The sequence below is a fragment of the Nuphar pumila genome, chromosome 4 (genome assembly GCF_984573655.1).
Source record: "Nuphar pumila chromosome 4, dmNupPumi1.hap1.1, whole genome shotgun sequence".
Taxonomy (NCBI): Eukaryota; Viridiplantae; Streptophyta; class Magnoliopsida; order Nymphaeales; family Nymphaeaceae; genus Nuphar; species Nuphar pumila.
In genome coordinates, this window is record NC_143252.1 from 6,171,928 (window position 1) to 6,199,915 (window position 27,988).

A 27,988-nucleotide genomic window follows, 5' to 3' on the forward strand; every position below is an offset into this window, starting at 1 on the left:
TGGATGGAAAAAGGTAAAAGCGAAGCTGGATCTGACTAGCTTAAAACCCAATATTTACACTTAATAGGGTTTGATTTTTTAGTCGGATTCTATTTTTAATCAGATTCAGATTCAGGTTTCAATTTTTCATTGCAAAACTAAATACCAATGTTGTGAGTATTGGCCTGAATTGGGTATCGGCAGAAAATGGATAAGATACTAACCTGAATAAGCTATTTTTTAATAAATGAAAAAATGCTTATTTTTTTAAATATTATTTTAATAGTTTTAACACATGTCACATTCTTATTGACACAAATTTTTTTTTAATTATTTTTTAGCTGATTCAGAACGATTCATTTGAGAATCGGTATGGGCTGATTCACCTGAATGAATCGTTGGCCAAACTATTCAGGGCCGATACCGATACTGACAAAATTGCTCAATACCGAACATGAATACGATTTTTAATCGGATCCAGATTTGGCTACCGAATCTGGCTAATCACATTCGGATTCGGGTCGGATATCAGGTTACATACATCCGACCCGTTGACATCCTCATACCGGCGGCTCCCAGCATAAGCTTGTTTTCGTCCTTGACCAAAGGATCTTGTACAGTTTCGTCATTTCACTAGTTACAGGTTACAGTGCGATCTTCTGCCCCCCAAAGAGCGAAAAACAGAAAATCCCGGAAAAAGAAAAAACCAGAAATATTTTCTGACGGTATAAATTCACAATTAATTTTCGCAGCTACGGAGGGAAAATCTTCAAAACGGGAACAGTTTTCCGAAGGGCGGCGGATTCCCTAAATCACGAAATCCCTAAATCTCAGAAAAATCCGGATGGCGTTCTCGACGGAGATCCGTCGCCCCCTCCGATCTCTGCTCCCTCGACTCCTCGGCTGTTTGATCCTGTTCGGGGTTCGATCGTGACCGTTAGATCGGAGGCGTCTGAGCTTCTTAGGGCGTTAGATGGTGCGTTTGGGATCGGGATCGGGATCTGTTGGGAGGTAAGTTTCGTGATTTCCGTTGCAAATGTGTTTTGCTCTTTGGATGCGATCGCTTATCCCGAAAAAGTAGGATAGGTTAGGAAATTGCATAGTCGGGTTCTATGTGGCTTCCCAAGTTATCGCGGGTTTCGGGATAAGTGGGTGCATCGAAAACATCTTCTTTAAAGTGCCAAAATCGTTCGTTTTTTAATTTCTAACCGGGGTTTTCTAAAAATGGGATCTTGTTTGATTATGTACGAAGTCATGATTTTTTCGAATGGGGTTCTGCCTTCTTGTTTATGTGATTATTGATATTTTTTATTATCTTTTTAATGTAGCTTTTTAGTTTTAATGGTGGAGTTTATTAATTTGGTGTGGAAACCATTGGTTAGCATTACCCCTCCCCCCCTCTCTCTCTGAGAAAAATATTCATTTTAATTCAAACCTGTAAATCGAGACTGTTGGCATTTTCTTTTTGTACATGTTATGTCGTTGAGATCTTTAGTTGCTGTCTTAATTAGTAGGGTGGTCAACGAAGGCATTAACGGTTGCTTCATATTCATTCTCTACTAATTGCCCATTTAAAATCGCGCCGGTCTTAGTAGAGTGATCGTCGATTGGATTAGACGTAGTTTTTTTTTTCGATTTATAACCCGAAGAAACTGCACCCGGCACAAAGACCTGGTCGATTAGATTAGATATAGTTTATTATGCATTATATGCATACTAGGCCATTGAAAATTAGGGTTTCGGCTCTACCATTGTTGCAGAACAACTTGTGGTCCTGTCTAAGTTGAATGGTACACATAAAATTTTGTTATAATGAATGTGATGTAGTTATCTGTTATGGTTAACAATATAGGTGTCCTATTGAACTTGTGCATTCAGTCATAGTTAAAATAGCTTCTGAGCGGAGTTTATATTGTTCTTGTTGGTATAAAATTGGTTATAGTGCCACCTTGGATGACGTTTTTCTTTTTTAGCCATCATTCAAACGATTTTTTGGTAGATATTTTGTGGTTGAGATCTTTAGTTATTTTCTTAACTAGTAGGATGGTCAATGTCGACATTAACATTTGCTTCATAGTTCATATTTATTCTCTACTAATTACCCATTTAAAATCATGCTGAAGTCTTAGTAGAGTGATCGTCGATTGGATTAGATGTATTTTCTTGTGCATTATATGCATACTAGGCATTGAAAATTCCACTTTCAGCCCTACCATTGTTGCAGAAGAACTAGTGGTGCTGTCTAAGAGACTGTGATGTAGTTAACTGTAATGGTTAATAATATGGGTGTCCTATCAAAATTGTGCATTCAGTCATAGTTAAAATGGCTTCTGAGCAGAGTTTATATTGTTGTTGGTATAGAATTGGGAGTAATGAGTAGCTCCTGAAAAGTCTTATCTCCTAAACCGTCCTAATTGGATTCAAATGCACAAACTTTCTGGTGCTTGCTTAATCTGAACTCATATATGCATTCTATATAGCTTACTTTGTAGAAAAACATGCATTAAGTTAGGCATTTTTCGTGTTTAGATGTGTATTTGGAGTGATAAAAAATCAGTGGCTCATATTGTGCCAAAACTTGGTTAAATAAAAGGCAAGGTTTCTCGTCAAATCGATTCATTCCAAAGCTTGGTTTCTAGTGATTAATCAATGATGAATGCACCTACTGGTTAGGATTAAGCAAAAGACATGTGCAACTATGGTTTTTAGAAACATTTAGGATGGTTTATGACACAAACTGTTTAGAAGCTAATCATCACTCTAGAATTGGTTATGGTGCCACCTTGAATGATGCTTTTCTTTTTCAGCTCTCATTTAAACCATTTATTTTTCTCTCTTTATGAGGGTTATGTTGATGATGGGCTTGATTTTGTATTCCTTGCAGGAATTGTTATCCATATGGAAAAAAATGATAAATTTGTTGATGAAATATAACCATCGGGGGTGTTTGGGAATTGAGCATGTCAAGATACTGGTTGACATATTTAGTTGTTCTAACTTGTGTGGCAGTTGTTACAGAAGCCAAATTGTTGCATTATAAATCCAAAGTGATTTGGTTGACCCCTGTTAGTGCTCCATTTGTCAAGCCCACCCATGTTATTTCTGCATCTTCTGATAATAGAGCAGTGCACGCCATTGCTGAAATTTCACCTGGTAGCTTTGATCTTCCTTTGGCTGCAAATCCTCCCAATGGGGCAGTCCTGCCGTTTCATTACAAGAAGCATTTTATGCACCATAGAATCCTGTCACGGGAATTAGTGCCATCAGGCCCATCACGAGGCCCACGGTTTAGTTTCATAAGAGCTTCTGCACATGCCCCTGCTGCTTCACATTTACCAGAACCATCAACCCGGCCTGCACCTAAACGTGGTCCGCTGATATCTCCCTTAGAGGATATTGCTCCGACACCTTCTGCTGATGGCGGTGCTGGTTCTGGCATGTCACCACCACCTTCATATACCAGTGGTAAGTTATTTGTTTGATGCAAATAATTTCTATCTTAATTCTTAAAATTAGTTTGAGTTGCATGAGATTATGATTTTGGCATTGGCAATACTTGCTATATTATATCAGAAAGCAGCTAATAATCAAACCCAACATGTGTATTGGCTTCCTAGGCTTCTAGATAGGGAGTAACATTAACAGGGCTACACACGATCCGAGCTTGAGCCAAGCCTGGTCTGTTCAAGCTTGGGTCATTTAATGTGATCCATATTTGAGCTTGTCCGGAGCTGCAACAGTTTTGTTAAGGAAAAATAAATCATTTGAAAGCTTTTGAGCTTTTGTTACAAAAGAAGCGGCACGATCGAGCCACCTCTTTAAAAGAACTCAACGCCCTATTGTGTGTAGGACTTTTTGTCTTTTTTGCAATAGAGATTATATGAGTCAATGTTCACATTGGAAAAAAAAGGTGAGCCCAAACGAGCTTTATTGAACTTTATCATGCTCAAACAGTATGTTTGTGCTCAAGCTCATTTACAGTATTGAGCCTATAACCAAGATCGAGCTTGGCTCATTTAATAAATAAATGAACTCGAGCTGCTTGACTGATTGTGCACTCTTAATTATCATGCAAATGTGGTTGCCTAAGTTTGCAACAGCTAAATATTGTTCTTTAGTCATACCAATTTTGAAATCTTTACTTATGATTTATTTCTTTTCCATCTGATCAGCTTGTTGCAAACCTGGCATGATACAACGGCGAGACGTTAAAGTTTGTTCCTGTGTATATCCAGTAAATATGGATCTGATGTTGCTAAATGTCTCTTTTACTTCTAATTGGAGTGCTGAATTTCAGAAGGAATTAGCTTCTCAACTTGGTCTGCAAGTTTCCCAGATAGAGATTATCAGTTTTTCTGTTGTTGGTTTATCTGGACTAAATATTACAATGGATATTGCTCCATTGATGGGTACTAGCTTCTCAGCAGGGGATGTGTACAAGATGAACTACACACTTGTGATGCATGAGATTCATCTTGATCCTTCTGTAGTTGGTGACTACAAGCTTCAGAATTTAACCTGGTTTAAGCCACCTGCCCCTTCTCCAGGTAACATTTCAGTTTCTTTATCTGCTTGCATATTTTGTATCTGAGAGTCCATATGCTGATTTTTTTGGGATATTTGTTGACAATTCCTGTGTTCTTTTGGCAAATTTGACATTGGGTCGTCAAATAGATTCTCCCCTCTCTCTCAAACTTATCTGCACTCTGAAGATGCATGGTGCTGTTATTATGTACCAGTCATGACTGCATTAACTATTCTTGTTCACACTGACTGAAAATTTGAAGTGTTGATCAGTTATGATTTATCTACATAGATTGGTCTCTGAGAAATACTGCATATTTAGGACCAAACAGCATTGCAGATAATTGCTCTCTTTTTTTTTCTTTTCTTTTCCAAGACAAGTAAAAGGTGGTTGTTTCTTCTGTTCTTCACTACTTAAGCTGTAGATAATCTTCTCTTATTTACCCCAAGCACATATTCTTCTTCTCCGTGGCAACTTTATATCTTAAATTCTTCAAGTAATGTTCATAAAATTTATAATTTTCTGCTATGTCAAGATTGTTTTCCTAGGTCCTTGAGATATATTTTGCTATAAACTCAAGGAAGTTGTCCTTAGATTATCACCACCTGAAGCTAGGAGCTTCATCACAGGTTTGTGTTTAATGTTTTTTTTCCACTGCAACCGACTTGTGAAGGCCCTTATCTTGGCTTTATGTTTTGCTAAAAAATTGGAATATATGAAATATGAAAGCATTTTAATCTTGTTTATTACGAGCAAGAAATGTTTATGCTTGTTGAATCCTATTCCTATAAAAAAAGCCGGCATATGAACACATACACATGCTATATGTGGATCCTACGTCTTCTCCATCTATCGCACAACATCTCCATTTGGGTACCATCTAGGATGGAATCTCTAGGAACTAATTATCCATCATACATGGCAGGTACCTGATGCTGTACAAAAACAGTAGGTGTATTCTAGAAAATTGCTGTGTTTAGTGTTTTCAGGCTTCCTTTGGTTTTCGTTTCCTGCTTTTCATTTTCTCAAATTCATTCCAATTATATATTTGATGATATCTAAAAAGTGGAGTACCTTCTGGACTTGAAAATTCTATGCTTTTCTACTGATGTATTTTCTGCTGAATCAGATGTTTCAGCTCCAGCCTCTGTTATGTCACCTGCAGTTCCACCTTTCCCTTCTTCCTCAAATGGAATATCATCTGGAGATGGAAACAAACACCAAAGTTTGATTCTTATTATCGGCATAGGTTCGGGTATCCTGATCATTATTGTCATATCCATGCTAGTTATTTGCGCTTTCACACTCAATAAGGGGAAGAAGCACCAACGCCTCAAGGAATCTGGTATGTTTTCACATCTTTGGATTTTTTTAGCACTTGAGAACAATGTAACTAGTTCTATATCATGTGTTCTTGTTTTTGCAGTTTGTGTTGTACTTCTTTCTTTTCGATACCTTAGCCTTGAAAACTTTATGCAAGGCAGGTTAGAGAAATTGTGAAGAAGTCACTGTTATTTAAAGTTCATGCATCATACTCATATATTCGAAATTAGGCATTTATGACATGATGCTGTGAAAATTGGGCCTTTTGGGATATATTGGAAGCTAGGAATCTGTAATGAAGTGCCAAATGAGAGAGATGAAATCTCCAAGAGAAAGCACGGAAGCACGCACATACACAAGAGGCCACAAATGGGCAAAATAAACAACAAAAAGTGGTCAAACACACAAAGAAGTAAAAAAATATATTTCACTCATAAAATGCTTCATAAGAAGCTTGAAGAATACATGGGGTCATGCCCCGTATTTATACACAGCAAGGGACCCAAGGAGGGGCTCCCATAGAGTCGTTGGAGCCCCTCCAACGGTCATATTTATGACCGTTGGAGGGGTCCAACGACTCTATGTGGACCCCTCTCCAACAATAAAAAAAGGAAAAACAAAAAAAAGGTAAAAAAGAAAAAGAATAAAGGGAAAAAGAAGGAGAAAGCATATCTAGAATATGTGTGTACTTGTAAAATGACAGAAATACCCCTATCGGGTATTTACAAAATAAATATACATATTTATATATGTAGATAGACACATAGACATATATATGATAATATATATGTGTATGTGTCGTAATCTCTCTCTCTCTCTCTCTCTATATATATATATATATATGTATATACATCATATTTTAACACCCCCCCTCAAACACACGGTGAAATCACCGAGAGTTTGCTAAGGAGGAAGTAGAAGCGAGGCGATGACAAAGCTTTGGTGAAGAAGTCCGCCAACTAATATTCGGTAGGAACATATGGGAGTTGAATTTTGAAATCCTTATTTGAATCTTCATTGATGTTTGAAGGAGTTTCCCCCACGGAAGCCACCTTCTTTTTGAATTTAGGGCAATCCGGACGAATATGGCCCGGTTCATTACAATTATGACAAATGATTTTTCTTCCTCCACCACCATTATTCTTCCAAAAATTTGGTGGTTTATATGATCTAACATTGTTGCCGGGTCTAGACACGACATGTACTTCATCAACATATCTTTTTAAGGCCAAACGGGTTTCTTCTTGACATAAGTCGGCCAAAATGTCACTTAGAGGAGTAGAGGCCCTATGAAGAAAAGATCCTCTAAGTTGCACAAATTCAGGACGAATCCCATGAATAAATTGAAAGAACCTTTCTTTTTCCATTTGCTCTTGTCTCATGGCAATATCACTTCCTTCCCATTGCGGTTCGAGAAGAACAAGCTCATCCCATAAAGAGGATAAAGCACTATAGTAGTCTCTAATACTCATATCACCTTGCTTGGTAGCTCTTACCTTCTCTTGTAGAAAAAAGTGCCTAGCGAGTGTTAGTTTTTGATCCACTCGTGAGAGCTGAGAGAAAGTGAAAGAGAGGGAGAGAGAGCAGAAAATAAAAAACCGATAACCCCAATACTAAGGGTCGGCTGCTATATGATCTCATTTATAATAACATACAAAATATAAGACTAGGGTACAAAAGTACCCTTATTACAAGAAGGTAAATTACACAGTGCCATTAATGACACGTTAATGATCACGGGTCTGGATTTCCAGACCCGTGACCCGTAACTGGAGAATACACTTCTTTTCACCCTCCCTCAAGTTGTGCATGATCCTGGACCATGAACAACTTGCCTTTTAAGATCCAAAATCTGTCTTTCGTCAACCCTTTTGTAAATATATCCGCCACCTGATTTGTGGTTCGTACAAATTCAGGCTCAATCTCTTTTTCTTCTACCTTTTGTCTCACAAAATGCTGATCTATTTCAATATGTTTGGCACGACTGTGATGGATTGGATTAAAAGACATACTAATGGCACTCTGGTTATCACACAAAAGAAGTGATCGAGAGATCGATTCCTCTACTTCTGTCAGTAAATGTCTAATCCAAGTAGCTTCAGCAGTGGCGACTGCCATTGACCTATATTCAACCTCTGTACTGGATCTGGCAACAACCTTTTGTTTCTTACTACTCCAAGAAACTAAATTCATCCCAACAAACACACAATAGCCGGATACCGATCTGCGTTCATCTGGATCTCCTGCCCAGTCCGCATCAGAATAAACAGTGATCTCATGTGCATTTTGCCCATTTGTCTTTCGCTGATATATGAGGCCATCCCCAACAGTTCCCTTTAGGTATCAAAGTATCCGTTTAACTGCTTCCATATGCCCTTCACATGGTGCATGCATAAATTGAGAAACTTGATTCACCGAGTAGACTATATCTGGACGAGTAAAGGTGAGATATTGTAACATACCTACTATGCTACGATACTGTGTGGGATCATCAAATGGATCCCCATCTTGAGACCTAAGCCTTTGATGAAGGACACTAGGAGTTCCCAAGGGCTTGCAGTCTTTCATACCCGCTTTATTTAGAACATCAATGGTATACTTATGTTGGGTGAGAGTCATCTCTTCAGAAGTACTGTCGACTTCAACTCTAAGAAAGTATCGTAGCTTGCCAAGGTCCTTCATTTTGAACCTTTGATTCAAGAGATGTTTCACTTCTTTAATGTGCTCATTGGAATTGCCAGTGATGATGATATCATCTACATATATCAATAACAGAGTAATTGTGTCTTGGTTCTTAAAGATAAATAAGGAATGGTCAAGAAGAGATTTCTTAAAACCATATTTTTGAATTTCAACAGAGAAACTGTCGAACCAAGATCGGGATGCCTGCTTCAATCCATATATCGCCCTTTTTAGTCTGCATACATATTTTGTAGGATCGCCTTCTGAGTAGCCAGTGGGTTGTTCCATGTATACTTCTTCTCTCAAATTTCCATGAAGAAAGGCATTCTTCACATCAAGTTGGCTAATAGTCCATTGATGTTCAATAGCTAAAGAAAGTATAATCCTGATTGTTCCCATCTTCACCACTGGACTAAAAGTTTCATCATAGTCCTTTCCTTGCTCCTGTGTAAAACCTTTGGCTACAAGTCTTGCCTTGTAGCGCTCTATAGACCCATCTGGTTTATACTTTATTTTGTACACCCATTTCGAACCAACAACATTTTTGTCAAGTGGTCTTGATACGACATCCCACGTACCACATTCATGTAGAGCTTCCATCTCCTCATTCATTGCTTCAATTCATCTTCTGGAATTTGATGCTTGAGAGAACGTTGTGGGTTCATCTTCTTTATTTAAGGTTGTTAGAAAGAGTTGAAAATCTAATGAGAAATTTTCATAACTGACCCATCTTTCAATTGGATGACGAGTACATGTCGATCTTCTATTATCAACGATGTTGGGTGTAGAGGATCTGTCCGTTTCTGAATTAACTATGGTGGGCGGCTCTCTTTCTCGGCGAGCGTAGACAAGACCTTTATACATTTGTGGATTGGAAGTTGGGTCTGTATTTTCATGAGCAACCACTGTTAAAATGTATCTAATATATATATATATATATAATATATATATATTCTGTATATTACAAAATACCCGATAGGGGTAGTTTTGTAATTTCACATAGTTGTTTTAGAAAACAACTATTTTCAGTTTTCATTTAAATGTATTTTTCTTTTTTTATTTTTTCCTTTTAATTTTTGTATTTTTTAAATAACAAAAAGGGGCTCCAACATAGAGTCGTTGGAGCCCCCAACGGTCACAAATGTGACCGTTGGGGGCTTCCAACGACTCCATGGGAGCCCCCTTTTGGGCTCCCCTTTTGAGGCATTTTGCCTCCTCTTCTCTCCTCTTCCTTTTGTATAAATAGGGGTGATCCCCTTGTATATTTTTCATTCTTGAGAGCTTCTCTCTTTTTTCAATAAGAGGCTTTGTATATTGTTGCCTTCTTAAAGGCTTGTGCTTGTATTGTCCCTTCGTGGACTTGTGATATTGTCTCTTTTTCATTGTTGTATGTGCTTGTATGCACTCTTTATATTTCCGCAATATCTCATTACATGGTATCAGAGCCACTCGATTCTTGAAGGAAAGGTGTGGTTCGTGTTTTTCATATCTAGTAGATATCTTCTCACTTCTTGGCAACATCATGGAGACAAAAATTGACCTTTCTTTCAAGCTCAATGGAAAGAATTATATGATGTGGGCATCGGCAATGGAAAATAATCTCAAAGGGAAGAAGCTTTGGGGTTTTGTCATGGGTTCCATTCCGGAACCTAAGCTTATGCTCACGAAGATTGAAGAAGGTCAAGAAAAGGCTCTTGAAGGAGATGCTCGCCTCAAGGCCATTGAAAGTCATCAAAAGGAAGTGGAAGATTGGGAAAGCAATCACGCAAAAATCCTTGCGTGGTTTATGAATAATGTGGAGCTTAAGGTATGTGCTAATATAGCTAAATTCCGTAGAGCCAATGAGGCTTGGTCCTTTATAAAGGATATGTATACCCAAAAGGATCTTGCAAGAGCATACTTCTTGCAAGAAAAGATTAGAACCACCAAGCAAGGTGATTCTAGCATTCAAGACTATTATAGTGCTTTAAACCCACTATGGGATGAATTGGCTCTCTTGGAGCCAAAATGGGTTTCTATGGAAGATATTGATTTAAGGCAAAAACAAATGGAACAAGAGCGATTGTTTCAATTTCTTTTTGGGCTACGTCCCAAATTTGAGCAAGTGAGATCTTCACTTCTCCATAGATCTATTTTTCCTCCTATTGAGGATGCTATTGCCGAAATCACTCAAGAGGAGACAAGGCTTGGCATGAGTAAGCATGTTGATGAAGTCCTTGCCGTATCCAAACCGGGTAATAATGTTAGAACCTATAAGCCTCCTCATTTTGGGAAACAAGGAAACTACAATGGAGGAAGAAAAATGATTGTTTGTCATTATTGCAATGAGCCGGGTCACATTAGACCCGCTTGTCCTAAGCTTATTGGAACCTTCAAGCCTAAAGTGGCTTCTCTTGAGGAAACCACCACCAAAGAAGATGAAGGCAAGAACAATGACATCAAAGAAACTCTTGGACAAATATCTATGGCTCTCCAACAAATGCTAAAAGTTTCTTCCTCCACATCGGGTGCGGCTATTGCTTCATCATCTTCACCCGGTACGTATTCTTGGATCCTTGACTCCGGAGCTTCTTTTCATATGACCCCTCATGAAAATGCACTTATTGATGTTTGCACCAATTCAAAGGACTCTTGTGTCTCTACGGCCGATGAAACCTTTTTAAAAATTTCAAGTATTGGCTCTTTTAAAGATTCACAAAATTTTTGTGTTCCAAAAGTAAGAGTTGTTCCTAAACTAAATTTAAACCTATTTTCGGTTTCTCAAATTGCCGACCATGGATGTGAAATATCTTTCTCATCTAATGGTTGCTTTGTGCAGGATCTCCGGTCCGAGAAGCGGATTGGGCAAGGCCATAGAAAGGGAGACCTCTATTATATGGACCATCTTGATCTCCCTACAAACTTTTTTTGTTTTTATGTCCAAGAAAAAAACATGGAAACTTTGCATAAAAGACTTGGTCATCCAAGTTATTCCAAAATGTATCTCTTTCCTTTTGGAAACAAATTTTGTAAGGAAAAATAAATTAATTGCAAAGACTGCATTTTTGAAAAAATGAAGTCTATTCCATTTCCAACTAGAACTTTTCTTTCATCAAGGCCTTTTGAATTGGTGCATTCGGATGTTTGGGGGCCTTCTCCGGTTATGTCTAAAGGGGGTTATTCATATTATGTCACGTTTATTGATGATTTTACTCGGTATGTTTGGATTTATTTCCTTAGTCATAAATCAGAAGTATTTACTTTCTTTAAAGATTTTCATAAAAAGGTTCAAAATCAATTTCAAAGTAACATATCTATTTTAAGATCCGATTCCGGTGGCGAATACTTATCTCACGAATTCCAAAACTATTTAACCCAAAATGGCATTTGCCATCAAAAGTCATGTCCTAGGACTCCCCAACAAAATGGCCTAGCGGAAAGGAAACATAGGCACATTATTGAAACCGCTAGAACATTACTTATTTCTAAGAATATTCCAAAGAAGTTTTGGGCCGAAGCCGTCTTAACCTCAATCTATCTAATCAATAAGATGCCCTCTTCTAAGTTAAAAATGCTTCTCCCTATGAAAAACTCTTTAAATTTTCACCCGATTTCAATCGTCTTCGTATTTTTGGTTGCAAATGTTTTGTCCTATCACACAAAAGGGATAAGTTATCTCCAAAAGCAATTGAATGTGTTTTTCTAGGATATGGTGAAAATCAAAAAGGGTATAGATGTTATGATTTTAAGAATGATAAATTATATATTTCAAAAGATGTAACATTTCTAGAAGAAGAAAACGGTTTTGATAAACTAGAAGAAACAAATGAAATTGACTATATATTCTTATATGATCTTATTGATGACATACAAGAAGATTTTCTTGAAAACATTGATGATTCTCGTGAGGTATCCCCTCTTGACATAACACCCTCAAATGATAGTGATTCTAATATAAATGTTCATGATAGCGATACCAATATAAATGTTTACTCAAGAAGAAATCAAGAAAATCCTATTAGTGCCCTCGAAAAATACTCTCAAATTTCTGAATCCACTGAGGAACCACAAGTTAGGCATTCTTCTAGAATATCAATACCTCCAAATAGGTTTGTATCCTATGATTCCTTAACTCCCAACTATCGGGCATGTTTAATAACCTTACACTCTTATTTTGAACCGGCACACTATAATCAAGCTAAATCTATACCTCATTGGGTTGAAGCAATGCAAGTTGAACTTAATGCGCTAAAAAAGGCCAATACTTGGGAAATAGTTAATCTACCCTCACACAAAAAACCTATTGGTTGTCGCTGGGTCTTCAAAGTTAAAACTAAAAGCGATGGCTCTTTAGAACGATATAAAGCTAGATTAGTTGCTAAGGGATACTCCCAAGAATATGGCATTGATTACGAAGAAACATTCGCTCCTGTAGCTCGAATGACCAGTGTTATGACTTTAATAGCTGTTGCATCAACCAAAAAATGACCTATTTATCAACTTGATGTAAAAAATGCTTTTTTAAATGGAAGTTTAAGTGAAGAAGTTTATATGGATCCGCCACCCGGAATAAATCTTAAGCAAGGTCAAACTCTTCGGCTTTTAAAGGCATTATATGGCCTTAAACAAGCTCCTAAGGCTTGGTATGATCGTTTCAGTGATATCATGATAAAGTTAGGATTTCACTCTTGTTATACTGACACTGCTCTTTTTGTTAAACATGCAGGTTCTAGTATCGTAATTTTGTTGCTTTATGTTGATGATATGATTATCACTGGGAATGATCAAAATAGTATTATTAATGTTAAAAATATGTTAAAAAATAATTTTGATATGTCTGACTTAGGTTTTCTCAGATATTTTCTTGGAATTGAAGTTGCATATTCTCCTAGAGGATATATTTTGTCACAGATGAAGCTTGCTGCAGATATATGTTCTAAGTCTGGGATTTCCGATGATAAGAAAGTAGAGACTCCCGAGGTTATTAATGCCAAATTACGGTTGGAGGATGGGGTTCTTCTGGAAGATCCTACACCTTACAGACAACTCATTGGGTCTCTTACCTATTTAACCATCACCAGACCAGATATCACTCATGCGGTTCACTCTGTTAGCCAATTTCAGCATGCTCCTACAACTGTGCATATGAGTGCTATTCTCCGAATCATCCGCTACATTCGACATACCATCAATAAAGGGCTATTTCTATCCTCCTCTTCTTCCTTGAATCTTCTTGCTTATACTGATGCAGATTGGGGAGGTAATCCCAATGATCGAGTCTCAACTACTGGTTTTTGTGTTTTTCTAGGAGACTCTTTGATTGCCTGGCGATGCAAGAAGCAGCAGAAAGTTTCACTATCATCCACTGAAGCTGAGTACCGGGCTATGGCAACCACGACAATGAAACTTGTATGGCTTCGCAGTTTGCTTAAAGACATGGGAGTTGATATCACCGAAGCCTCAAAGTTATGTTGCGACAACAAGAGTGCCATCTATATTGCGAGCAATCATACTTTTCATGAGCGTACAAAAAATATCGAAATGGATTGCCACTATGTCCGTGACGAATTCTTGCGAGGAACTATTGCTCTTCCGTATGTCACTTCAGAATATCAGTTGGCGGACTTCTTCACTAAAGCTCTTCCGGCTCCTCGCTTCATGTTTCTTCTTGGCAAACTTTCCGTCATCTCCCCGTAAAGTTTGAGGGGGGGTGTTAAAATGTATCTAATATATATATATATATATAATATATATTCTGTATATTACAAAATACCCGATAGGGGTAGTTTTGTAATTTCACATAGTTGTTTTAGAAAACAACTATTTTCAGTTTTCATTTAAATGTATTTTTCTTTTTTTATTTTTTCCTTTTAATTTTTGTATTTTTTAAATAACAAAAAGGGGCTCCAACATAGAGTCGTTGGAGCCCCCAACGGTCACAAATGTGACCGTTGGGGGCTCCCAACGACTCCATGGGAGCCCTCTTTTGGGCTCCCCTTTTGAGGCATTTTGCCTCCTCTTCTCTCCTCTTCCTTTTGTATAAATAGGGGTGATCCCCTTGTATATTTTTCATTCTTGAGAGCTTCTCTCTTTTTTCAATAAGAGGCTTTGTATATTGTTGCCTTCTTAAAGGCTTGTGCTTGTATTGTCCCTTCGTGGACTTGTGATATTGTCTCTTTTTCATTATTGTATGTGCTTGTATGCACTCTTTATATTTCCGCAATATCTCATTACAACCACTTCATCAGCAGACATAGATTCCTTATTCTTTTGAGTACAGTTCGAGCAAACCTCACTAGTTCCGGAGAGAAATTCATAATTCAACCAAGGATGATAAGCCTCAACTTCAGGTTGTGATTCTGAAGAACTAGTACATCGACAATTAAAATTCAATTCATCGAAGATGACATTTCTTGATATTTTGATGCGCTTGCTCACTGGATCATAGCACCCGTACCCTTTATAGTCATCGGCATAACCTACAAATCTGCACTTCAGGGCCTTGTCCTGAAACTTATGTCTCATTGAACTATCAACATGAACATAACATAAACAACCAAACACATGCAAATCATGATAGTTGGGATGTACACCAAAAAGACACAAGGAGACTTGTTGTCCAAAATAGTCATGGGTAAACGATTTATCACATGAACTGCAGAATGAAAAGCCTCTGTCCATAAAGTGATCGGGAGACTGCTGTCATGCATCATGCTCATCACACTCTCAACAATATGGCGATGCTTTCTTTCAGCAATCCCATTCTGCTGAGGTGTGTGTGGGCAAAACACCTTTTTCCTTATCCCGTTACTTTGGAGAAAGTTAGTAAAGTCAATGGATGAAATTTCACCTCCTCCGTCACATTGGAAACTAAGGATGTTTTCAGAAAATTGGTTTTTGACAAAGGAATGGAAGTTTCGGAACAACTTGAAGTTCTCAGATTTGTGTTTCATGAAAAATATCCAAGAATAACTGTCAACAAACAAAAGGTAATATCTAATTCCAGATATGGAAGCAACTGGGGTAGGCCCCCAAACATCAGAACAAATAGTCTCAAAAGGTCTTGGAGCTCTTTTTATTGATAGAATGAAATGGTAAGACATTACTCTTACATAAGAGACAACTAGGACATTTGTTGTCATCGACATTTATTCTTAAACTTGACTTGGGAATGAGGTTATTTGAAACAAGCTTTTCAATGAAACTACTACTGCAATGACCTAGACGACCGTGCCAAAGATTTGGCTTATTGATTTCAGAGACACTGAAGACACAAGTGGAATTTTCAGAAGGCAACGATGATTGGAGCTTCAAGTTTGGATCTGCAGAGCGAATATGTGCTGAAGGATCTTCTTGAAAGATATACATATTGCCTTGCCGTTTTCCTCTAGCGAACGTCTCCTTCGTGCAGAGATCCTTGACAAGAACAGAAGAGGGAGTAAATTCAACTGAGACTTTGATATCATCAAGTTTAGAAACTGAAACGATGTTTTCTTGATTTCAGGAACATAAAGAACCTTTGAAAGATTGATAGAAGATTCAGACAGCGGTATAATGGAGTTTCCAATATGAGAGACAGAGTGGTGTGATCCATCTCCAGTAACTATACTGCTTTTACCAATGTAAGGAACAAGTTTTAGGAGCTTACCTGCATCACCAGTAACGTGAGTCGCCGCACCAGAGTCCACGTACCAAGTACCTTGCTCATTTTGTTTCAGATTCAATTCTGCGAAAGCTGACAACAATAATTCCTTTACTTCTCCATTGGTCCTTGTACTGTCTGTGCTTCTTTTTGCTTCAGTTTGGGTTGATTTTCCTTTATTTAAAGGATTGAACCAACAGTTAACTTTGATATGTCCCCTTTTATTACACAGAAAGCATGTAGGAATTGGCCTCTGCCTTTGTGAGTTGGTATATGTGTTGGGTGTGGGTAATAATCCACGACCTCCTTGACCATTTCTCCCTTGTCCTCCTTTTCCCTTGATATCATGGCTTCCTCGTCCTCGTGCATAAGTAACCCCTGTAGCAAGAACTTCTTGTGCCCCAGTGTGCATAGATGATTCTTCAGAAAACCCCTTTAGGTTCATCTCATATTGTAACAATTTTGCACGTAGATCTTCAAAGTTGGGGAGCTCAGGTAAACATAACAATGAAGTAACAATCATATGATAGTCGTGTCCCAATCCATTGAGAGTTTGCTGTACCAAATCTTTATTGTTGAGAATAGGTGGTTTTAAGTGAAGTCTTTTTATATATTAGTGGCTATTTGAAATTTTGATTTTATAGTAGGCTTAAATGTAACTACTCTTTTCAACCTCTCTCTATTTAACATAGAGAGAGGCCCTAATAACGAGTTAACAGGTTCTATTATTTGCAGCCGCCTCTCTCTTTCTCTCTCGTCTCTCTCCCTCTCTCTCTCTCTACCTAGGGTTCAGTGCACTTCATCTCTTCCGCAACATGGTATCAGAGCCTACGATCTCAAGAGCGTGATCTACACCAAGGAGCGTGATCTACAACAGGAGCGTGACCTACATCAGGAGCGTGATCTGCAACGATCTCGAACTAGGTGTGCATCCAGACATTTGTGTGGAAATTCATGTGTTTTTTCAGATCTAAAGGATATTAAGGCTCAACTTGGAGTCTCATTAGCCGATGGGAGCTCCTCTCCGGTTGTTGGTCAGGGAAATATTTCTATATCCTCCTCATTACAGTTGAAAAATGCTCTTCATGCTCCAAACTTTCCTCAAAGTTTACTCTCTGTTAGTTGCCTTATAAAAGAAAAAAACTGTAGAGTAATATTTGATCCAATGGGTTGTCATTTTCAGGATTTGCTGACGGGGAAGAAGATTGGTGGAGGCTATGAAGAAAATGGAATTTACTACCTACATCATCCAATGGGTACTGTTCATGCTGCAGTGGAACATTCATTCAGTCTTGTTCAGTGGCATCGTCGTCTTGGTCATCCTTCATTGTCAAAGCTTCGGTCGGTCTTTCCTCAGATTCCTTCCACCACATCATTTCAGTGTGAAGTATGTCAGTTGGGCAAGCATCATCGAAGTTCGTTCCCTTCGAGTCAGAGTCAGTCTAGTAATAAAGTTTTTGAACTTCTTCATGCAAATGTATGGGGTCCTAGTAAGATTCCTACTAGGACTCAGTGTCGTTATTATCTTGTTATTGTTGATGATTTCTCTAAGTTATCATGGGTATTTTTAATAAAAGAACGATCTGAAGTTCCAAGTATTATCAAATCCCTAATTCTTGAAATAAAAACTCAGTTTGAATCTATTATCAAGATTGTTCGCACTGATAATGCTCTCGAGTTTAAATCAAAAGGTCTGTTACAATTTTACCAAGATCATGGCATCCAACCCCAAACTTTCTGCGCCTATTTATCTCAACAAAATGGGGTGGCTGAGCGAAAACATCGGCACCTCCTTGATGTTGCCAGGACCATTATGATTCAATCCAATGTTCCTGCGTTATACTGGGGTGATACGATTACCACTGCTTGCTATCTGATCAACCGCATGCCTTCGTCTTTTGTGGGTGATCAAATTCCATTACATATCCTAAAACCTAATGCCCCACTTTTTTCTTTCTCACCAAAAATATTTGGATGTTTGTTTTGTACACAAACTTTGCCCTGACCGTGATAAATTAGCCGCTCAAGCTACAAAATGCATATTTATCGGTTATCCAAAAATCAAAAGGGCTATCGATGTCATGATCCTATTTCTCGCCGAGAGTATGTCAATGTGGATGTATCTTTCCTGGAATCCTCTCCATATTACTCTAGTTCCGGTTCCCCGCTGCAGGTTGATCCAGCTGAGTCTTTTCCATTACCTATACCTCCTTTTCCTTTGGAATTTGTGCCCTCATTACCGAACCAAACTTCATCCTCTTCTAGATTTAATAATCCTCCATTGGTATATGTGCGTAGAGATCCACTTCCGCAAGAGCCTTCATCTTCTTCTTCTCTTAAGGTAAGTTCTACTAACACTGTTGATCTTCAGGATGATGATAACAAGCCTATTGCTCTACGAAAGGGGACAAGACAATTTACCTTATATCCCATATCTCATTTTGTCTCCGATGCCAGAATTGGAAATCAGATGAAGTCTTTTATTTCAGCCTTATCTGTTGAAACTATTCCTCTGAACTATCAACAGGCAGAGCTTGATAATCGCTGGAAGCTGACTATGCAAGAAGAAATGAATGCTTTAGTATCTCAGCATACATGGGATCTAGTTGATTCCCCAACAGATGCTGACATTGTTGGATATAAATGGGTATATACAATAAAGTACAAATCTGATGGTTCTATTGAAAGGTACAAGGTCAGATTAGTAGCGAAATGATATACTCAGACATATGGTATTGATTTCTTTGAAACTTTTTCTCCTGTTGCACGGATGAGTACCATTCGTCTTGTTCTCTCAGTAGCTGTTCAGCTTGGTTGGAGCTTGTGTCAGTTAGATGTGAAGAATGCCTTTCTATATGGGGATCTATCTGAGACCGTTTACATGCACCAACCTCCTGGTTTCGGGGTTGAGGGGGAGTGTCAGAAGGTGTGTAGATTGAGAAAGGCGATTTATGGCTTGAAACAGAGTCCTCGAGCATGGTTTCAAAAATTGTTTGAAGTGATGTCATGCTTTGGCTTTAACAGGTCAGCAGCAGATCATACACTATTTATCAAAAAAACTAGTTCTGGAATAGTTGTTATGGTGGTATATGTGGATGACATCATTCTTACAGGAGATGATGTGAAAGCTATTGAAGCCACAAAGGCTCATTTCCAAAAACACTTTGTTACAAAAGACCTTGGTTCACTCAGGTATTTTCTGGGTATAGAAGTTGACAGGAGCCGTGAAGGGATGGTTTTGTCTCAACGGAAGTATGTTCTTGACTTATTAAAGGAAACAAGAATGTTGGGAGCTAAACCAGCAAATATTCCCATGGACCATAAAGTTCAGTTGTTTGAAGAAGGGTCAAAACCGGTTGATAGCAAAAGCTATCGCTCCCTAGTAGGGAAGCTACTGTATGTAACTGTGACTAGGCCGGATATTGCTTTAGCAGTAAGCAAAGTTAGTCAGTTTATGGACAAACCAACTGAGGTACACTGGAATGCAACTATTATGATTCTCAGATACCTAAAATCTTCTCCTGGAAAGGGGTTATTGTTCAGAAAAGGTGGAAATCTGGAGATAGTGGCCTATTCTGATGCTGACTATGCAGGATCTGTAGTGGATAGAAAATCTACCACAGGATTTTGTGTGTTTCTGGGAGACAACTTGATCTCTTGGAGAAGTAAGAAACAAAATGTTGTTTCTAGGTCAAGTGCAGAATCGGAATATCGGGCTATGGCCCAAACAGCTGCTGAATTGATATGGGTTCGTACTATTCTTAATGATCTTCAGGTGAAAGTTTCTTCTCCCATGACCATGATGTGTGATAATAAAGCGGCAACATATATAGCGAACAATCATGTATTTCATGAGAGAACAAAGCACATTGAGGTTGATTGCCACTATGTAAGAGATATGGTTCAAGCTGGTCATATCACTACCAAATACCTAAAGTCTGAAGACCAAGTTGCAGATATGTTTACAAAACCTCTTGCTAGACCAAATTTCTCAAAATGTTGTGACAAGCTGAGCATGATTGATATCTATGCTCCGGCTTGAGGGGGAGTGTTGAGAATAGGTGGTTTTAAGTGAAGTCTTTTTATATATTAGAGGCTATTTGAAATTTTGATTTTATAGTAGGCTTAAATGTAACTACTCTTTTCAGCCTCTCTCTATTTAACATAGAGAAAGGCCCTAATAACGAGTTAACAAGTTCTATTATTTGCACCCGTCTCTCTCTACCTCTCTCGTCTCTCTCTCTCTTTTTCTCTCTCTCTCCCTCTCTCTCTCTACCTAGGGTTCGGTGCACTTCATCTCTTCCGCAACATTTATCAGTAACTGTACTTCCAACAACTGCAAGTTGATCTGTGATAACCTTCATTTTGTTCAAGTATTCCATGATGGTCATGGAATCCTTTCTTAACATTTGAAATTCTCTTTTAAGAAACATAATCCTGGCTTGAGAAACCTGTGAGTATGTCTGAACAAGTCTGTTCCAAAGTTGCATGGCAGTACAGTCATCTGAAATTGCTACAAGTACCTCTTGTGACAGTGTAGATGTGATATAAGCAACAAGCGCTTGGTCTCTTTTCATCCAAGCCACAAATTCAGGATTTCTAACATATATTGTAGTAGGTTCCCCTTTATTGTCCCTTTCTTCTTGTGATATGAATTCAGGAGGAACTAGAATAGATCCATCCAGATGTCCAGAAAGATCCTGACTCCTAATAAAAGGTATGATTTGTCTCTTCCAAGTCAAGAAGTTACCATTGTTTAATTTTTCAGACACAAGTTGACTGAGGAAGCTTGAAGAAAGAACTGACTGACTAGGAAGTGAATCCATGGTTTACAGTATTAAGAATGTATTTAGCACAGTCTGTCTACAGTTTCTGTAACCTTTTTTTTTGAGCAGAAACTAATTCAGATCAATGGCCGACGACAGTGGCTGAATTTGAAGCAGAAATTAAATGTTTGTCAGATTTCTGATTTTCAAAGGTGATTGAATATTGAATATGAAAGTCGTGAATATGAATTCACAACTGTGAAATGAAAAGCAGTGTAGTTGTATCAAAACAAAACCCGATTGCGTGATTAGGTCACGCTGTGATCAAAGACAACTAGCAAAATATATGAAGGACAGAATGAAGAGATATTAAAATATACGTAAGAGATATTTAAATGGGTAACTCAGACAAGAAGGAGAAAAAATGATCAGATTTGATTAACGTCAGATCTAATCATTATCAGGAGATGGAAACAAAAGCGAGATGGAAAAAGGTGCAGACGAGATTAGGGAAAAGCAAAGGTATTTTTCTGAATATCGTCATATCTGAATAATGTTAGATTTGATCGAACTTGGGTAAACCAGAAAAGAGGGGCAGACGAGATTGGGGAAAACAAAAGTATTTTCTTGACTTAGGAGAAAGAAAAGATATCGAGGAGAAAGGGATCTTTCAGACGTACCTTTTTGGATCGATTCCAGCTTCACCTGTAACGTGGCTCTGATACCATGTTAGTTTTTGATCCACTCGTGAGAGCTGAGAGACAGGGAAAGAGAGAGGGAGAGAGAGAGAGCAGAAAATAAAAAACCGATAACCCCAATACTAAGGGTCAGCTGCTGTATGATCTCATTTATAATAACATACAAAATATAAGACTAGGGTACAAAAGTACCCTTATCACAAGAAGGTAAATTACACAGTGCCATTAATGACACGTTAATGATCACGGGTCTGGATCTCCAGACCCGTGACCCGTAACTGGAGAATACACTTCTTTTCAGCAAGGTCTCTTTGGGTGTACATTACAACAACAACAACAACAACTACGCCTTCATCCCAAAACAATTATGGTCGGCGATATGAACCAACAAAGAAAATCATTATGGGTCTTCCACATGAATCCTTCTCCTCCATTCATTTCTATCCAATGCCATGTCCTCGGTGAGGTTCAAAGCATTCATATCCTTTCTTATCACCTCCATCCATGTCTTCCTAGGCCTACCTTGACCTCTTTTAACTAATATATTTTCCCATTTCTCCATCCTTCTAACTGGAGCATCATTAGGCCTTCGTCGAATATGTCCAAACCACCGTAAATGATTCTCTTTCATCTTATTTTCAATGGGTGCAACGCCTACCTTCTTACGTATCTCCTCGTTCCGAATCTTATCTTTTATTGTATTTCCACACATCCATCTCAGCATACGCATCTCAGCTACACTCATTTTTTGAATATGATGTCTCTTGGCAGCCCAACATTCTGTACTATATAGTAAAGCGGGCCTAATAGTCGTCCTATAAAACTTTCCCTTCAACCGCAATGGCATTCTACGATCGCACAACACTCCGTTGCACTCTTCCATTTCATCCACCCAACCTTTATCCTATGATTTACATCTCCATCAATTTCTCCATACTTTTGAATGATAGATCCCAAATATTTGAAAGAATCATCTACCGGTATTTCGTGCTCACCAAGCTTCACTACACTCCCATCACTACTTCGTTGCTTACTAAATCGACATTCCATGTATTCTGTCTTACTCTTACTCAACTTAAAACCTCTTGCTTCCGATGTCTGTCTCCATAATTCTAACTTAGCATTAACCCCAGCGCTAGACTCATCAATCAAAACAATATCATCAGCAAACAACATACACCACGACACATTTTCTTGAATTGATCTCGTAAGCTCATCCATCACTATAGCAAATAGGAAAGGGCTTAAAGAAGATCCTTGATGTAACCCAACCGTTATAGGAAAATTGGTTGTCACCCCTCCACAAGTGCGGACATTGGTTACTACTCCTTCATACATATCTTTAATTATACTAATGTACTTAGAGAGAAACACCTTTCTTCATCATTGTCCACCAGAGAACGTCCCTAGGTACTCTATCGTAAGCCTTCTCCAAATCAATAAAAACCATATGCAAATCTTTGTTCCTCTCTCTATTTCTCTCAATAAGTTGTCTAAGAAGATGTATAGCTTCCATAGTTGATCTTCCAGGCATAAAACCAAATTGATTATCCGATATCATGACAATCTTCCTCAACCTAGACTCAATCACCCTCTCCCAAAGTTTCATAGTATGACTCATGAGTTTTATACCACGATAGTTTGTGCAATCTTGTATATCAGCAAGGTCTCTTTGGGTGTACATTCCTTTCATAAAAAACCAAGCTTCATTAGCCTTCTTGAATTTTGCAAGATTTGCACAAATCTTCAATTCGACATTATTCATGAACCATGCTAAGATTTTAGCATGCTCACTTTCCCAATCTTCCATTTTTGAAGAGTAATCAAGAATAGCTTTTTCCTTTTCTTCTTCATTCACTGCTTTTTCTTCGTCTCCTTCAAACTTGGTTAGCTTCAATTGTGGTTCCGGAATGGTTCCACATACGTAACCCCAAAGTTTTTTATCTTTGAGATTATTTTCCATAGCGGCCGCCCACATGCGGTAATTGGTCCCATCTAATTTGAATGAGAGATCGATTTTTGCATCTTTGTTGGCCATTTATAGAAAAAAAGTATTGAGACAAGAGAGAGGAGAGATATTACTTGTCAAGAGAGAATTCGATGAAGCCTTCTTCAACCAAGGCTATGATACCATGTAATGAAGTGCCAAATGAGAGAGATGAAATCTCCAAGAGAAAGCACGGAAGCACGCACATACACAAGAGGCAACAAATGGGCAAAATAAACCACAAAAAATGGTCAAACACACAAAGAAGTAAAAAAATATATTTCACTCATAAAATGCTTCATAAGAAGCTTGAAGAATACATGGGGTCATGCCCCTTATTTATACACAGCAAGGGACCCAAGGAGGGGCTTCCATAGAGTCGTTGGAGCCCCTCCAACGGTCATATTTATGACTGTTGGAGGGGTCCAACGACTCTATGTGGACCCCTCTCCAACAATAAAAAAAGGAAAAACAAAAAAAGGTAAAAAAGAAAAAGAATAAAGGGAAAAAGAAGGAGAAAGCATATCTAGAATATGTGTGTACATGTGAAATGACAGAAATACCCCTATCGGGTATTTACAAAATAAATATATATATTTATATATGTAGATAGACACATAGACATATATATGATAATATGTATGTGTATGTGTTGTAATCTATATATATATATGTATATGTATATACATCATATTTTAACATAATCCTCCTTATCAAAGGAATGGATAAAAGAACTATGGAGTTACTTAGAAAGCCATGTCACCATGTGTTTCCCAAGGCTCCATATATTCAATATTTTTATATGCGAGGAAGAGAAGGGGATGTGAGCAAAAGAAAGATGCCAAGTTGGATGTCAATGATGACAAAGATGTTCTGATATAGATTCTGTTTTTCTTTTTTTTTTTTTTTGTATTTTGTCATAATATGTACATTATAAATTTTACCATGACAGCTATAGTATTTACAATCCACATATAATGTACCGAAATGTGTTTTTGTACAAAACATTTGAAAGGACACATGGCTAGTTATTGTCTGACTCATTTAATCCTTAGAACTCATGTGCATTTTGTCATCTTTGGATAGTTTATTATGCCTAATGAATGTGTATGATGTTCCTTGGTGTTTGGTGATAAGAGTATGCTTGAAGATCTCAAATTCATCTACTGATAAAAAAATAAGCCCGTGGTAGGGACTCTGTTTGTTACCTGTAAGTTGTGCTTTAAGGGGTTAACTGTAAGCTTTTATCCTTGGACAAAATATTAACTAACTAATCTATGGTTGAAGACTTACTGGTTTGTATTGAAGCTCTCCTGTTTCAGACAATATTTGCATGCACAGCCACAGTTCTGACATGAAAGTTATGTTGTTGGTGTGAGTAATTGATGTTTGAACTTCAAGAATTCTTTGCTGTTTTTTTTTTTGAGAAAAGAATACTTTGCTGTTAATTTACTGTGTAAACTAGGCATGATTTATGTTTTTGGTTAGATCATCAACCTTGGAGGTGTTGCTTGATCTGTTTTCAAATACATGAATATGTGAAAATTTTCTCTTCAAAGAAAGTTGGAGATATAAATTTCTTGAATGCATGGATTTTTATTCTGGCAATCAAATCTTGAATTGTTCTTGAAGAAAAGAAAAAGAAACAAAATGAATCATAATGTATAAAGTTATAAAAGGTGGTCGTATATGGTGCTTGGACCAATTGAGTTGCAAATTTTTATCTGAGAGTTGCACATTCAAATCTCACAGGGGCTATACCCAGTTAAACTATAAAAAGAAAACTTAAAAATGAAAAAGAATCTGTCCAGGTAATACTACGATTTCACCGCCTCCAAATTATGTTCATTTTAACCTTAAAAAAATTTGCACCATGTTTTCTCTTTTTTGCTATAAATGTTAATAGTTTGCAACATGAACATGAGGTTGATGCTTAGCATGCTATTCTAAGCATGATAGATGGAATATGTGGCTTATACTTCAGTCAAAAATCATTTGCTTCATATTACGTGATATTTCCTCCTCTTATGAAGTGAACAAAATACATGAACAGTTGATCGAAGTGGGTTTAAAGTTCTTCCAGAATTTATTAAGCATTTTCAGGATGAAGTGTGTATCTTTCTGTGGTTAAGGTTTTACCTACCTCTCAAATCAATCCTTTTGCCTCATACTGAGCTTCACTTTCTCGTGTATAATCTGTGAACAGTGAAGCCAAGGCCTGCAGATTCAGTTTCAAATGATGGTTCTCTTGCACACCCTACCAGTACTAGATTTTTTGCATATGAGGAGCTCAAAGAAGCAACAAATAATTTTGAACCCTCAAATATTCTTGGAGAGGGTGGTTTTGGCCGGGTTTTCAAAGGAATTTTAAGGGATGGTACAGCTGTTGCCATCAAGAAACTATCTAGTGGCGGTCATCAGGGGGATAAAGAGTTCTTGGTTGAGGTTGAGATGCTGAGCAGGCTACATCATCGGAACCTTGTGAAGCTTGTGGGTTACTACAGCAGCCGTGATTCTTCACAACATCTGCTCTGTTATGAGCTTGTTCCTAATGGAAGCTTGGAATCCTGGCTCCATGGTATTGCTTGTAGGCTGTAGCTGTTGAGATCAGTTTTTTACATTTAAACCTAGCATCATAACTATTGGATTGCTCTACTGATTATTCTACTACTTTCTTGTGGCATCTGGTTTTGCTGAATGTTAGGCCCTCGAGGAGCAAATTGTCCTTTGGATTGGGACACGAGAATGAGGATTGCACTTGATGCTGCTAGAGGCCTTGCATACCTCCATGAGGATTCCCAACCTTGTGTGATACATAGGGATTTCAAGGCATCCAATATTTTACTTGAGAATAATTTCCATGCTAAAGTTGCTGATTTTGGTCTGGCAAAGCAGGCACCCGAGGGACGGGGCAATTATCTTTCCACGCGTGTAATGGGAACATTTGGGTAAAACTAACAGCTTTGAAGTGATTGACATGTCCTGTGGCGTTTGAGTCAGTTAATGCTTTGATGATTTTGCATGGTGTTATATGTGACACTAACTTTGCAAACTTTCAGGTATGTCGCACCAGAATATGCTATGACTGGGCATTTACTTGTTAAGAGCGATGTCTACAGCTATGGAGTTGTTCTCCTTGAGTTGTTGACTGGAAGGAAGCCTGTTGATATGTCACAACCCTCAGGACAGGAGAACCTTGTAACTTGGGTCGGTACTTTTTTGGTATCTTGATAGTATGGTAGTAGCATCTAAATGTGCAATTGTGACTTTTGAAATGAAAGGCTGCCCATTAAATTCCTTTTCATTTGGACCAGTGATTGGTGTTCTTCCAAGTTGAGAATTGAGATCAATCTTCTGCCTCTTATCCTTGTCTGTAGTACAAAATTGCAGAGACAAATGCATCACTATTCTGCAATGGTGTAATCTTCAGTTTTTGTGGGCCTTTCTTTTTCTCTATTACATTGCGGCCAACCTTTGTCAAACTTCTTGTTCCAGAATGCAGATCCGGCTCTTTTTCTTCTTTCTTTGTTTTATTTTGGACTCTGACAGTTTTGGTCTTTTAGAACTCTAATTTAGGCCTAATGAAGTGGCTCCTGAGGCTTGTCTTCTCTGTTCCTTACAATTATTTTGCCACAACAAATTAAAAGTTTCTTCATGCTTCATGTTGTTTCTCTCATTCCCCAATTGGAAAGATGGTGCTAGTTCTTCAGTTTTTGCTCTTATTTGGTCATATTTGAAACCTTTGTTGCTTGCAGACTCGTCCTGTTCTTCGAAATAAGGATTGCCTGGAAGAGCTTGCTGATCCAAGGCTTGTGCACAAGTATCCTAAAGAAGATTTTGTGCGTGTCTGCACAATTGCAGCTGCGTGTGTTGCTCCTGAGGTGAACCAGCGGCCCACAATGGGGGAAGTGGTTCAGTCCCTGAAAATGGTCCAGCGTGTTACAGAATACCAGGATTCCTTAATGACCACTTCCAGCAGACCCAACATCCGGAAATCATCGACCACATATGAATCCGACGCAACCTCCTCCATGTTCTCTTCTGGGCCTTTCTCAGGACTCAGCGGCATCGACAATGACAACACCCTGCGAACAGCAGTGTTCTCAGAAGATTTGCAAGAAGGCCGGTGAAAGTATCCAGCAACTTCCAGCCGTGAGTTATAGCTTTTGATCATCCCACTCAGTGAAGTGGAACGATGCGGAGAGGCAAGTTCAACTGCTGCAAGAGGCCTGGGTTTGCATGCATTGCATCAAGTACGTTACACTGATCTGGTTCGGTTTCTGAGACACTGTTGGATGGGTCTCACTGTAAATTTCTTGTATTTCTACTTGAATTGGATTGGGCTTTTTAGGGAATTTTGTGTTTTGATTTGTTTTATGTTCTCTTTTTTATCCAATTGTTTCTCTG

General features: G+C 38.1%; 1 protein-coding gene across 1 annotated transcript; it reads left to right on the forward strand.

The window, feature by feature from the left end:
- The first annotated feature begins 734 nt into the window (after window positions 1-734).
- Window positions 735-27,977, forward strand: LOC149839176 (receptor-like serine/threonine-protein kinase ALE2). Its single transcript, XM_090002340.1, has 8 exons — window positions 735-990; window positions 2,864-3,444; window positions 4,152-4,526; window positions 5,634-5,849; window positions 25,788-26,159; window positions 26,286-26,529; window positions 26,641-26,788; window positions 27,337-27,977. The coding sequence occupies exons 2-8, from the start codon at window positions 2,940-2,942 to the stop codon at window positions 27,709-27,711; spliced, it is 2,235 nt and encodes a 744-aa protein (XP_089858466.1). The 5' UTR covers window positions 735-990; window positions 2,864-2,939; the 3' UTR covers window positions 27,712-27,977.
- The last annotated feature ends 11 nt before the right edge of the window (window positions 27,978-27,988 follow it).